The sequence below is a fragment of the Bubalus bubalis genome, chromosome 24 (genome assembly GCF_019923935.1).
Source record: "Bubalus bubalis isolate 160015118507 breed Murrah chromosome 24, NDDB_SH_1, whole genome shotgun sequence".
NCBI classification, from domain to species: domain Eukaryota; kingdom Metazoa; phylum Chordata; class Mammalia; order Artiodactyla; family Bovidae; genus Bubalus; species Bubalus bubalis.
Window position 1 is genome coordinate 9,330,427 of NC_059180.1, and position 12,124 is coordinate 9,342,550.

The 12,124-nt window shown below is 56.5% G+C and overlaps 1 protein-coding gene across 5 annotated transcripts in view; it reads left to right on the top strand.

The window, feature by feature from the left end:
• Nucleotides 1-12,124, top strand: part of GTF2IRD1 (GTF2I repeat domain containing 1) — a 120,434-nt gene that overhangs the window by 53,015 nt on the left and 55,295 nt on the right. For all 5 annotated transcript variants that reach the window (XM_044936345.2, XM_044936346.2, XM_025275718.3 and 2 more), the window contains 2 exons: nucleotides 1,316-1,399; nucleotides 6,598-6,781. In XM_044936345.2, the coding sequence (XP_044792280.2) occupies nucleotides 1,316-1,399; nucleotides 6,598-6,781 (268 nt within the window). The remainder of the gene's footprint in view (nucleotides 1-1,315; nucleotides 1,400-6,597; nucleotides 6,782-12,124) is intronic.

The window sequence follows — 12,124 nt, forward strand, 5'->3', positions numbered from 1 at the left end:
GGAGAGGCTTCTTAAGAATATATTTGTTTGTTTGTTCGGCTCTGCCAGTCCTTGTTGCAGCGCTCAGAGTCTTTACTTGGGGCTCGTGAACTCTTAGTTGTGGTTTGTGGGATCTAGTTCCCCCGACCAGGGATCAACCCCAGGCCCCCTGCTTTGGGAGTCCAGAGTCTCAGCCCCTGGACCACCAGGGAAATCCTGTGGACACATTTTTAAAGTACCACGCAGTTATAGGGGACAGGAAAATGTGGAATTCATTTATACCCAAAAAAGGATGAGGTGAGACTTTGCAGCAACTTTGCCTTGTGGAGGTCTCAGCCTCACTTTGATGAGAGGTTTGTTAAGAAACCAGGTACTAGCGGGGTGATCTCAGGCAAGTTACTCAGCCTCTCTGAGACTCAGTTTTCCCACATACAAAATGGAAATAATGCTGCGTTTGTTATCTATGTTAACAAATTGTTCTGAGGGATTGATTAGGATACTGCGTGCTAAATTGCTTCTGTCATGCCCAACTCTTTGCAACCCCGTGGGCTGTAGCCTGCCAGGCTTCTCTGTCCATGGGATTCTCCAGGCAAGAATACTGGAGTGGGTTGCCATGCCCTCCTCCAGGGGATCTTCCCCACCCAGGGATTGAACCCGCATCTCCTACATCTCCTACACTGGCAGGCGGGTTCTTTACCACTAGCGCCACCTGGGAAGCCCCAACTAGGATGTTACATATGAATAAAGTACTTAGCCCAGATAGCCACTTAATAAATTAAAGATGTTCCTTTTTTTCATTTTAATGAACCAAATGATCTCTTTAGTGATTCACGCTAAATTGTGGCAGAGACTTTGGCTCTGTGGGAGAGGCCAGCAGGGCTGAGGGTTCGAGGGGATGCCGACAAGGCCAAAGCTGGGTGAGAACCCGGATACATCAGACATGACAGTTAGGTTTTGAAGGTCGAGACTCAGGAGAGGCCCAGGATGGACTGGCTGTGCCTGCATGATACGCACTGCTCATGGGGCGGACCGGGGGTTTCCCAGGTGGCTCCGAGGGTAAAGAATCCACCTGCAGTGCAGGAGACATGAGTTCGATCCCTGGGTCTTGATGATCCCCTGGAGGAGGAGGGCGTGGCGACCCCCTCCAGTATTCTTGCTTGGAGAATCCCGTGGACGGAGGAGCCTGGGGGACTGCAGTCCATGGGGTCACACAGAGTCAGGCAGGACCGCAGAAAACAGAGCACACCCATGCGGTGGGTGGACAGAGGCCAGCGGCCTCCAGACCGTGGGGTTCCTGCTCGGACGGGCCTCACTTGTCCCTCCTGTGTTTTGATAGAGAAATGGGACGCCTTCATAAAGGAAACCGAGGACATCAACACTCTGCGGGAGTGCGTGCAGATCCTGTTTAACAGCAGATATGGTGAGTGGGCGGCGCGGGCCGTGGGGTGGCCCCGGCAGCGCGCTGAGCAGCTCATTATGTGGCAATCACTCCTGTTCCCCAACATGACAGCAGGAGCCATATGCTGGTACCCGCGCACCATCAACGCGAATGTCATCTCCTGTCTGGGGAGGGGGTGGTTGTGTCAATATTTCCCTTCCAGATTCCCCGGGTGGGGGCGGGGGGACTGATGGCATAGCCCCAGACTTTGACTCACCTGTGGGAGGCGGGCTGGAAGCCTGGTGGGGTGACTGCCCATCTAGGGGACCATCCAGAGAAATGTTTGTCGGCCTGGTGTGCCCACAAGTTCCCCGTTGCATCGTGCCGTATCCCGCCACCTCATTTGTGCCCCCTTCCTGGTGTGCCCCCTGCCCGACGAGCCCTTTGCAGGTTTTTCGGACCAGACTCCTTACTTGTTCTTCAAAATTCAGTCTGGGCCCTCAAAACCCCGATGGTTTCCTCTCTGTTCCATGTCGCATGCTTGATGCACCATGTCTGTATCTGTCCCCATGAGGGGCCCAGGCAGCCCTGGCCCCTCGGTGTCCCCGGCACCTAGGCCAGAGCTGGGCTCAGAGCACATGTCAGCTCATGGTATCCTGGGCAACAGACACAGGTGGTAACCGGGGCCAGGGTGGGGGGTCTCCCACATGGTGGTGCTTCAGCCAAGCGTGCAGGGCAGCCACTGGTTGGCTCGGAGGCAGGGGCCAGACCTGGAAATTCACGCTGAGTCCTGGGATCCCCAAGTCCCCTCCCACACCTGGTCCTCTTTGTCCCATCAGCAGTCCCGTCTCACCCTCACTGATTAGCTCAGCCTCTGTGGAGCTCTGCCTGTGAGCCCCGCTCTGATCAGATGCAGTGTGGCCCTGGCCAGGGTGGGATGAGGTGACGCACGTACCCCCAGATCACTCGGCTCGCAGCTGTGATGTCACTGAACTCACCAGCATCACGCAGCCCCCGGGGGGTGGTCCCTCTGCATGAGGAGACCGGGGGAGGGGCACCACCCAGAGCCACAGGGACAGAGAGGAGGGTCCGGGGCTGGGGAACTGCTGCGCCTGTGGGGTCGGGGGAGAGCACTGCCCTGGGAGTCCACAGCCACTTGCCAGGTGCCCTGGAGGTGCCCAGTCCTCCCTAACCTTGACCTTCTCACCATAACCAGACCAGCCCCAAATCAAGACGGCTCCTCTGCTCCCCCTCCCTCCTTGCTGTTGTTCAGTCACTAAGGGGTGTCCGACTCTTTTGCGGCCCCACGGACTGTAGCCCTCCAGGTTCCTCTGTCCATGGGATTCTCCAGGCAAGAATACTGGAGTGGGTTGCCATTTCCTTCTCCAGGGGATCTTCCTGACCCAGGGATCAAACCCGAGTCTCCTGCTTGGCAGGTGGATTCATGACCGCTGAGCCACCTGGCCGGCTCCTCTCCCCCGCTGCTTGGCTGAAAAAAACCCTCTTTCTCTGCTCACAACACTTCTGACAGCAGAAATCAGTGTTTACCATGCCACGCAACCCTGCAGTTCTCTGTGAATACCAGCTTGGGGCCCTACATTTGTTTTAATTCTGACCCTAACTCCCCGTGGTTACAGACACCCTCCCCCAGGTTAAGGGCTCAGTCCCCCAAGATCGCACCCCTACTTCAGACACCATTCACAAGTAATGGGTGCCCAGGGCACCCACACTTCTGTCCAACTTGTCTACCCATCTGCAGTTCCCACGACCCCCTCCAGGGATTTGGCAGTTTGCCAGAAGGATTCCCAGGTGGCTCAGCGGTGAGGCATCCACCTGCCAGTGCAGGAGACGCAGGAGATACCCTGGAGGAGAAATGGGAACCCACTCCAGTATTATCACAGAGAAGCCTGGTGGGCTATAGTCCGTGTGATCTCAAAGAGTCGGACACAACTGAAGCGACTAAGTATACACACATACTCAAACACACACACACACACGCACACGCACACGCACAGCAGAGTTGAAGATCACATGTGTCCTTACTATATCACATATCGCACTTGCTTCTTCCCTTTTTTAAAAAAATTTAATTTTATTTATTTCTTTTGTCTGTGCTGGGTCTTTGTTGCTGCACAGGCATTTCTCTAGTTGCAAGGCTCGGGGGCTGCTCTCTAGGTGTGGTACGTGGGCTTCTCATTGTGGTGGCTTCTCTTGTTGCGGAGCACAGGCTCTAGGGCACAGACTCAGTAGTTGTGGGGCATGGGCTTAGTTGCCCCTAGGCGTGTGGGATCTTCCCACATCAAGGATTGAACCCATGTCTCCTGCATTGGCAGGTGGATTCTTCACCAGTGAACCATCAGGGAAGCCCCCTTTCTTCCCTTCATTTTTGTTCTCACTCACTGACCTGTTGGCTCACTTCTCAGTAATGCGTTTTGAGCCCCCGACCTTGTGTCGGGCACTCAGACCAGCTCTGGTCTCAAGGTGCTTCAGCAGGTGCCTAAAGATGTGTCTGCGGTGGTACACGGTGGTATACTGTAGTACGTGCTGGTGTGTAGTGGCATGCAGGAGTGGGGGGCCTTAGAAAGGGAGGATGACTCAGAGCCAGGCTTGGGGAGTCAGGGGTGGCTTCCTGGAGGAGGTGTTCTTTGATCCACCCTGGGGCTGGGGAAGCTTGAGTCACGTGGGCTTGGTGGGCTGGTGGGTTGGGGTGGGGCTGAGCGAGGCGGGGTACTGCAGAGGGCTGTCAGCTGAGTTTCTCCCCTTCCTCCCCAGCCAGGTGTGAGCTGGATGGGGGAGCAGAGAGAGGGTAGCTGGGGAAGGCTGGTTCCATCTGCAGTGGGTGGGTTCTGCCCTCACCACATGGGCACAGCCACTGCCAGTCTTTAGCCTGTTGTGTGTGCTGGATGTTTCCAGAATGTTCCGCCTGTCCCCAAGGCCAGTACCTTGGGCCCACCACCATGGCCAAACCCAAGGAGGAGTGTTGGGGTTGAAGTGGTTGAGACCTCGCCCCCGCTCAGGCCAGGGCTCCCTCTGAGCTGTCCCTTCGGCTCCCCAGGGGAGAAGCTGCCCCCCATGAGTATTGGGAGACCCTCTGGGTGGGTGGGGATGTTGTCTGGATGCCTGAAGCATCCCACAGACCCAGGACTTGCAGATCTTGCTCCTGGTTCTCACCGCCACCATTTCAGCTCCCAACTCTGGGCGAAGTGGGCCAGTGATGGGGCTGGGGTTCAGAGAGAAAAAAAGAAAAGGAATGAGGGGACCCCAGCCTTCAGGAAGCCTCAACGTCTCTACCACTGAGGAGAGGTTGAAATGATACAAGGGTCCAAGGATTGTACATGGGGGCTCCATCCTCCCCTTCCAAGCAGTCAGCAGCTGGGGCTTCTGCGAACCAGATCTCTGTCCGGGCTGGTGGCAGGACAGGCCCAGTAAGTCAGATGAACCCGAGCGGAGCTGGATTCACATGGACTCGAAAAACCCAAGAACCCATCACTCAAGTGCTGAGGCTGGGGGGTGGCTGGTGATGCTCGGGAACCGGTGGCAGTGGGGAGAGAGAGAGAAATGGTTTGACAGCTGCTGAGATTTCGAGGGTTTAATTAGACAACGAGCCAAGTGTGATCTTCACAGTGGGATTTGGCTGCCAAAGCCGCCAACGCAGACCTGGGCCGCGTCAACAGAGAAACAGTCTTGGCGGCGTCCCGGACGGGGACTGTGTCCTGCCCGGGTCCCGGCGTGGCTGATGGCAGGGAAGGCGGCCCAGGTCTGGGTTGGCACTTGTCTGGATGCAGATGAAGCCTGGCATGACCCGAGGAGCCAGGCCAAGATGGCGGGCGGCCTGAGGGGCAGAGGGGAGCTGGCAGGGCCTTGGGACAGGCTGGAGACACCCTTGGGCAAGGCACGAGCGAAGTGGACAGCCGGCCCAGCTTTGTCTCCCAGGCTTTGGGGCCCCATGATAGCACCATCAAGCACATACTAGGCATTCAAAACTACTGGGTGAGAGAATAAATGGAAAGGAGGAGCTAAGGGACTTCCCTGATGGCCCAGTGGTTAAGAATCCACCTTGCAATGCAGGGAACGTGGGTTTGATCCATGGTTGGGGAACTAAGGTCCCACATGCCATGGAGCAGCTAAGCCCACGCATGTCAACTACTGAGCCCACACACCACAAGGAAAGATCCTGCTTGCCACAACTAAGACTCGATGCAGTCAAATTAATTAATTAATTTTTTAAAATACTAAAAAAGAGCAGAAAGGAAAAGCTGGGGTGTATGAGTGACCGAAATGGCAGGACCACACCAAACGGTCTGAAAGAAAAGAACAAGGAACTGCTTCCCAAGCTCAGATTCCATCTACGCTGCTGTTGGCAAAGCTGTGAGCTTCCAGCAGCGTCTTATCTATGTCACTGACGAGTGAGCAGCGTACTGGGCCCCTCCCTGGAGGAAAGGGCATACCTGTATGACCGGAAGCATCTTGCCAAGAGCCCAGCATGAGCCTGGAAGCTTCCTGAAGCCGCTCATTGACTCCCAGATACACAGGGAGCAGCTACTGTGTGTCCTGCCCTAGCTCAGTCCCAGACAGTGAACCAACGCGCAGATAAATGTGTTTGTAACATCAGGTTATGATAAATGTAGGATGAAAAACAAAGCGGGGTGGGCTAGGGAGGGATGGAGGGGCTGCTCTAGGCTGGTAAGGTGACAGCTGAGAGGACGCTTGAGTGGGGAGAGGGAGGGAAGGAAGGCTATTGTGATCTGGGAGAAGAGTGTCTGAGGAGATAGAAGAGCAGGTGCAAAGGCCCTGGGGTGAGTGTGTGCCTGGCGCGTTAGGGAAGCAACAGGGAGGCTGGAGAGGGACTTCCCTGGTGGTCCAGTGATCAGGACTCCGCCCTCCAATTCAGGGGACACAGGTTCAGTCCCTGATTGGGGAACTAAGATCTCACATGGCAAAAAAGAGAAAGCTGGGGAGACTGGGACGAGCAAGCAGAGAGCGGTGAAAGGAGGGAGATCAGGTCAGAGGTTCTGGTCACACAGGGCTTTGTGGGACTTTGGCTGCTGCTGAGTGAGATGGGAAACTATGGGCATTTTTTAAAGGGCAGAGTGACATATTTCAGGAGGATCCCCTCTGGCTGCTGTGTGGCCAGAGTGGTTGGTACACCTGGGAGGTGGGAGGTGGTGATGACCAGGCCCTGGGGCCCCGCATGTCCTGCAGCCTCCATCCTGCGTTCAGCCTTGCCGTTGCCCTTCCAGCGGAAGCCCTGGGCCTGGACCACATGGTCCCCGTCCCCTACAGGAAGATCGCTTGCGACCCGGAGGCCGTGGAGATCGTGGGCATCCCAGACAAGATCCCCTTCAAGCGCCCCTGCACCTACGGAGTACCCAAGCTGAAGCGGATCCTGGAGGAGCGGCACAGCATCCACTTTGTCATTAAGAGGTAGGGGGCGGGGAGCAGGGGAGCCTGGGCTTGGGGTACCAGGGTAGCAGAGCTGGGCAGGGGGGAACAACAGGCATGAAGCGGGGCCCTCGGGCAGTGACAAGGGGGTGGGGTGAATGAAGGGATTCTCTGACAGTTGTGTGGCCTCCTCCTCCTGGCCTCTTCTGAGAATGAAATGGAAAAATGGAGGCACAGTGCTTGGCCCAAGTGGGCACTTGCTAAGTTTTTAGAGGTGTTTTCCTGCCCCTAAAGAAGAACCGAGGGTTTCATGGTGGTGCAGTGGTGAAGAATCCAACTGCCGATGCAGGAGACGCAGGTTCCATCCCTGGGTCAGGAAGATCCCCTGGAGGAGAAAATGGCAACCCACTCCAGTATTCTTGCCTGGGAAATCCCATGGACAGAGGAGCCTGGCGGGCTACAGTCTATGGGGTCACAGAAGAGTTGGACTCGACTGTGTATCTAAACAACAATGAAGACGAGCTGAGGCCTTTGCCCTTAACTGCCTTCAGAGGGGAGCCCCCCTGAGCTCGGGTGGGATGGGCCAGCCTCGCCTTCTGCACCTCCCATTCGTTGGGTGGCCCTGCCTGCTGGCAGTTTTCTGCCTTTCCTGCTCTTCCAGGTGATCAGTTTCCCTGGTGCAGGTGGGTGGGAGAGGGCAGGCACGACGGACTCCAGAATGGCAGCCCCTGCCTCCTAGACCTAGACCTACCACCTGCTCCTCCACCCCCAATCCCCGCCTTGTCTCCCAACTCCCGCAGAGGACCTTGCCCTCACATCCGGCTCAACTCACTGCCGAGCCAGCGTCTCCAGGCAAGGCCAGACTTCCTGGGATGCTTCCTCCCAAATAGTTTGAGATGATAGGGAGGGGGCCAGAGGCCATTCTGTCCAGCCCCCCTGCCTCCAGCGTCACTGATTGCATTGGCCCCCTCCCAGGCGTCTGTTCCGGGAGCTCTCTGGGGCGCGCTCCCACCGTGTGTGTGGACTCACGTGCCTGCTTGCACGTTTGATGCACTAGACTGTAAGCTGGGGCTGTGGCTCGTTGCCGAATCCCCAGCACCCACAGCAGTCCCTGCTATGTGCGAGATGCCAGTACCTATCTGTGGAACAGATGGATGGATGGATGGATGGATGGAAGTGCTTGTCCAAATTTGGACTCGTGCCATCTGATTTCTTAGAGCGTAGGAAATAAACAGAGTCATGGGAGAAAGGAAAAATGGTGGTGGAGGGGGGCTGAATACCTGTTGAAGGTGGGCCTCTGAGGGTCCCATCTGTTAAGCCAGACCTGGAGGCTGAGAAAGACCGCCCGCACCCAGCTGGGCACTATCTGGGCATAAGAATTGACTTTAGTGAGCAGCCCAGACACCCGGGGTTCCAGACGGTGGGGATTGTCTTTGAGAACATGGAATTGTTCTGGAGCTTTGGGAAGGACCTCTGTAGGGTTGCTGGATGCCAGCCTGGCTGCTGGGGGAGACTGGTGTGAGTTGGTGGCTGTGGCCTCAGGCCTGGTTGGCATGATGCGCGGAGGGAGAGAAGTGGCTGGATTGGGGATCGAATCTGAGGGGTGATGCCGATGTTGTGTGCTGGTGGGTGGACCGTGGAAATGGGGTGGAGGGCAGGAAAGAAGGATCACCCCCACATGGCTGCTTGAGTTCATCTTGGAGATGCTCAGGAGATGAAATTTTCAGAAGCCCCACTGAGAGGTCAGAAGCTCAGGTCTGAGTTGGAGATAGAAATCTGAGAGTTGCAGACTTCCCTGGTGGTCCAGTGGTTAAGACTTCACGCTCCCAGTGCAGGGGGCTTGGGTTCAATCCCTGGTGAGGGAACTAAGATCCCTCATGCTGTGCAGCATGGCCAAAAAAAATAAAAAAAAAAAACTATAAGAAATCTCGAGAGTTGGCAGTGTGGTCCAGGAAGGGATCACAGGGCAGAGGAGAGAAATAGAGGTGAGACGAGAAGAGGGCCCACATTGGACCCTGGGATCCCCATGTTAGAGGCTGGGGTTGGGAAGAGGAGGGGTCACCAGCAGAGGAGGCTGAGCATGGCCCAGAGCTGGGCAGGCATCTCGCTGCCACTGGGGGTGGTGACTCTGAAAGCCAGCTCTAACGGTGGGGGACCCCCTCTCAGAACCCTTCACCATGTGACTGCTCCCAGGGTGCCACGCTGTCATCTGTCAGCCACCTCCATACACACCTCGGTTTCTCTCCACCTTCGTTCCTGGTTCTCTGAGCTCCTGCCGCCTCACCTGTCTCCATCCTTTGCTGAAACCCTTCCCTCTACCTGGCGCTGCTCCCCACCCTCCTTCCCACCTGTCTTGTCTTTTAAGGCTCCCTTTCCTGCCTGGAAGCCGTCCCCTGTCCTCACTCAGAAAGAACTTACCCCTCCGGCAGCAGGTGGCTTCTTCCCCCCATCAGCGCCCCCACCACCCGCCGTCACACGGTGGCAGGGGGACCACCTCTGAGCCGCCTCTTGTGCCCTTTGAACCCCTTCCCCGGGGCGGGGATCCCACTTGATAAATCACTCTGGAGGTGAATTGGAATCAAGCGCCCTTCTTTCAGGAAGTGCCTACTGTTGTCTAGCTTAAATCTCTTTTGCTGCTGCCTGGGTCCTTTGCCTTCAGTTGACTCCTGGTAGCGAGGGAGGTGGGGCGGAAAGCAGCAAGGACATCCCTGTGACCCTTTACATACCTGACCGTGGTATTTGCGTCCTCGCTGTGACACAAATACCTCACCTTCATCTCCCTCTATCCAAACTGTAGTTTGTTTAATCCTTCACTAGTATTTGCCAGGCGCCTCCTGAGGGCCAAGCCCTTCACTGAGCTCTACTGAGGACCTCATGAAACAACAGGCACAATCCTCACCTGCCCCCAGGAGTGATGGTCACTCCTGTGATGAGTTCCGGGAGAATCAAAACAACATGTTTCCAGGTGCAGACTCGGTGGCATCAGAGCAGCAAGCCTGTGGGACTTCCTGGAGGAGGAGGCTTGGAATCAGGCAGACCGGGTTTGAAATCACACACTGTGTGATAACCTAGAATAGCACTTCTCTTCTAAGCCTCAGTGTCTTCATTTGTAAAAACAGAGATAATGGTACCCGCACCCCCCACTGACATAGTCCAGTGGCTAAGACTGCGCTCCCAATGCAGGGGGCCCGAGTTTGATCCCTGGTCAGGGAACTAGATCCCACATGCCACAAGTAAGAATTTGCATGCACAAAAAAAAAAAAAAAAAAAAGAATTTGCACGCACGACTAAAGATCCCTCATGCCGCAACTAAGTCCCAGCCCAGCCAAATAAATATTTTTTTAAAAAAGTGATGCCCCACCTTTCAGGTTTTTCTCATCCTAAAATGAGGAGGTGGACCTAACATACCTGGCCTGTAGTAGCTGCTCAGCAAACACAAGACCTTTCCCTCGACCTCATCTCCCTCCATATAGAAGAGTACTTGAGTGTATCAGTGCCGACAACCTAGGTTTGAATGGCCCTACCATTTCCCAGCTGTGTGTCCTTGGGCAAGTTACTGAACTGCTCCGTGCCTCACTTGCCTCATCTGTAAAATGGGGCTGATGATTGTTCAAGCCTCATAACACTGATTGGGGACTAAATGGATGTGAGTAAGGGGCTTAGGGGCTTCCCACATCAGACCTTCTCCCTGTCATCTGCCCGCTGCCTCCAGTTCTACCAGGAACTGCAGGCCAAGGTCTCAAGCCCCCTCCCCTGGGCTCCCTGATAAGTAAATGTGACCATAGATCATAAAACCATCATTAATGCTGGCGGCCTCCCATTGCTGGGCGGGGCTGAGGAAGTGGTTCGGAGAAGAAGGCAGGTGTCCCCAGAATTCCTCCCTGCAGCTGCTGCTCAGCCTCGGGGGACCCCAACAAGCATGAGCCTCCAGGGGCATGGGAGGAGCCAGAGGCCTCTCAGAATAAGAGAAGGCGTCTTGCTTGGAGGCTCACCGCCCCGGCCACCCAGGCTCTGCCTTGTGTCAGCAACCTTTTTGCCTCTGTTTCAATTTCCCTCTGGGTCTGCCTTGGGCACTGTCGGGTCCCGTTGTATTTCGACTCAGACATCCGTTCCTTTTTGGGGCTTCCCTGGTGGCTCAGAGGGTAAAGAATCCACCTGCAATGTGGGAGACCCGGGTTCGACCCCTGGGTTGGGAAGATTCCCCTGTGGAAGGGCATGGCAACCCACTCCAGTGTTCTTGCCTGGAGAATCCCATGGACGGAGGAGCCTGGTGGGCTATACAGTCCGTGGGGCTGCAAAGAGTCAGACACGACTGAGCCCCTAACATACACACACATCCCTTCATCTGTCCCATGTCACCTCTGCAGCCTGAGTTTAGTACCCAAAGCCCTGGCCCCTTGTCCAGCCACTCCATGGCACACAGGCTGTACTGCAGCCGCCCCCTGCCCCCCGACCAGCTGCGTGAAGCTCCTCAGCCTGCTGGGGGCCACCCTGGTGGGGGCTGGGAGCAAAGCAGCGAGAACAGCAGCCCCGGATGCAGGCAGCTAGCCTTGCCGACCTTTACTCCATTCTGTTTCCTGGAATAAGAATTCCAGGTGTCTTATCAGAATGACTCAGGAGTCCCTGCGTGGCCCCTGGGCCATCCGCCATCCCCGCTGCAGTCTGCTCTCTGTGTGCTGATGGAGTGATCCAAGGGTGCCATGCCCTCCTGGAGGCTCCCTTTGCCCATGGGGTAGAGACCACCTGCCAGGGCACAGCGCTGCAGGCTGGTCACCTCCCACGGGACACCTCCAGCTGGCCCTGTGGAACTGCCAGCCCTCCCCCGTGTCTCTACCTGGCCCACCTCTCTGGCCTCTCACCTGAGCTCCTCATCCTCAACTCCAGGAAGTCTTTTCCGACCCCCTCCCTGCTTGGGTCCCATAGGCTTCTGAGACACCCCTGAGAGGTCCCATGCGTCACCCTACAAGGCTACAATCTGGGACAAGCCCAGCCTGTGCTGGGGGATCGGGATCTCCCGTCGTTGAGATGCGGGTGTTGGTGGGTAAAGGGTGTGGAGCCCTGGGGGAGAGAGGTGTGAGTTATCCAGCAACTGTGGCCAAGGAGAACTGAGGTCTGTAGGAAGCCCCCCCATGCCCCCGGGTGTCGCGATGAATAGGTTGGACCCTCTGGGACCCCCCCAGGGCCTGGCCAATCGATGCTTCCCCTGACTGTGGAGAAATGGTTTGGGGTGTTTGGCTGTTGGCGGTTATCTGGCTCCTCTGGACCGTGCCCTCTCCTGCCCCCATGTGCGGCCAACCTGGTGCCAGGTCTGCAGCTGCAGCCTGCATGTGGGGCTAGAGTGACTGTCACGGAAGGGGCCCGAGCCCGGCTCCCCTCTCACGCCCA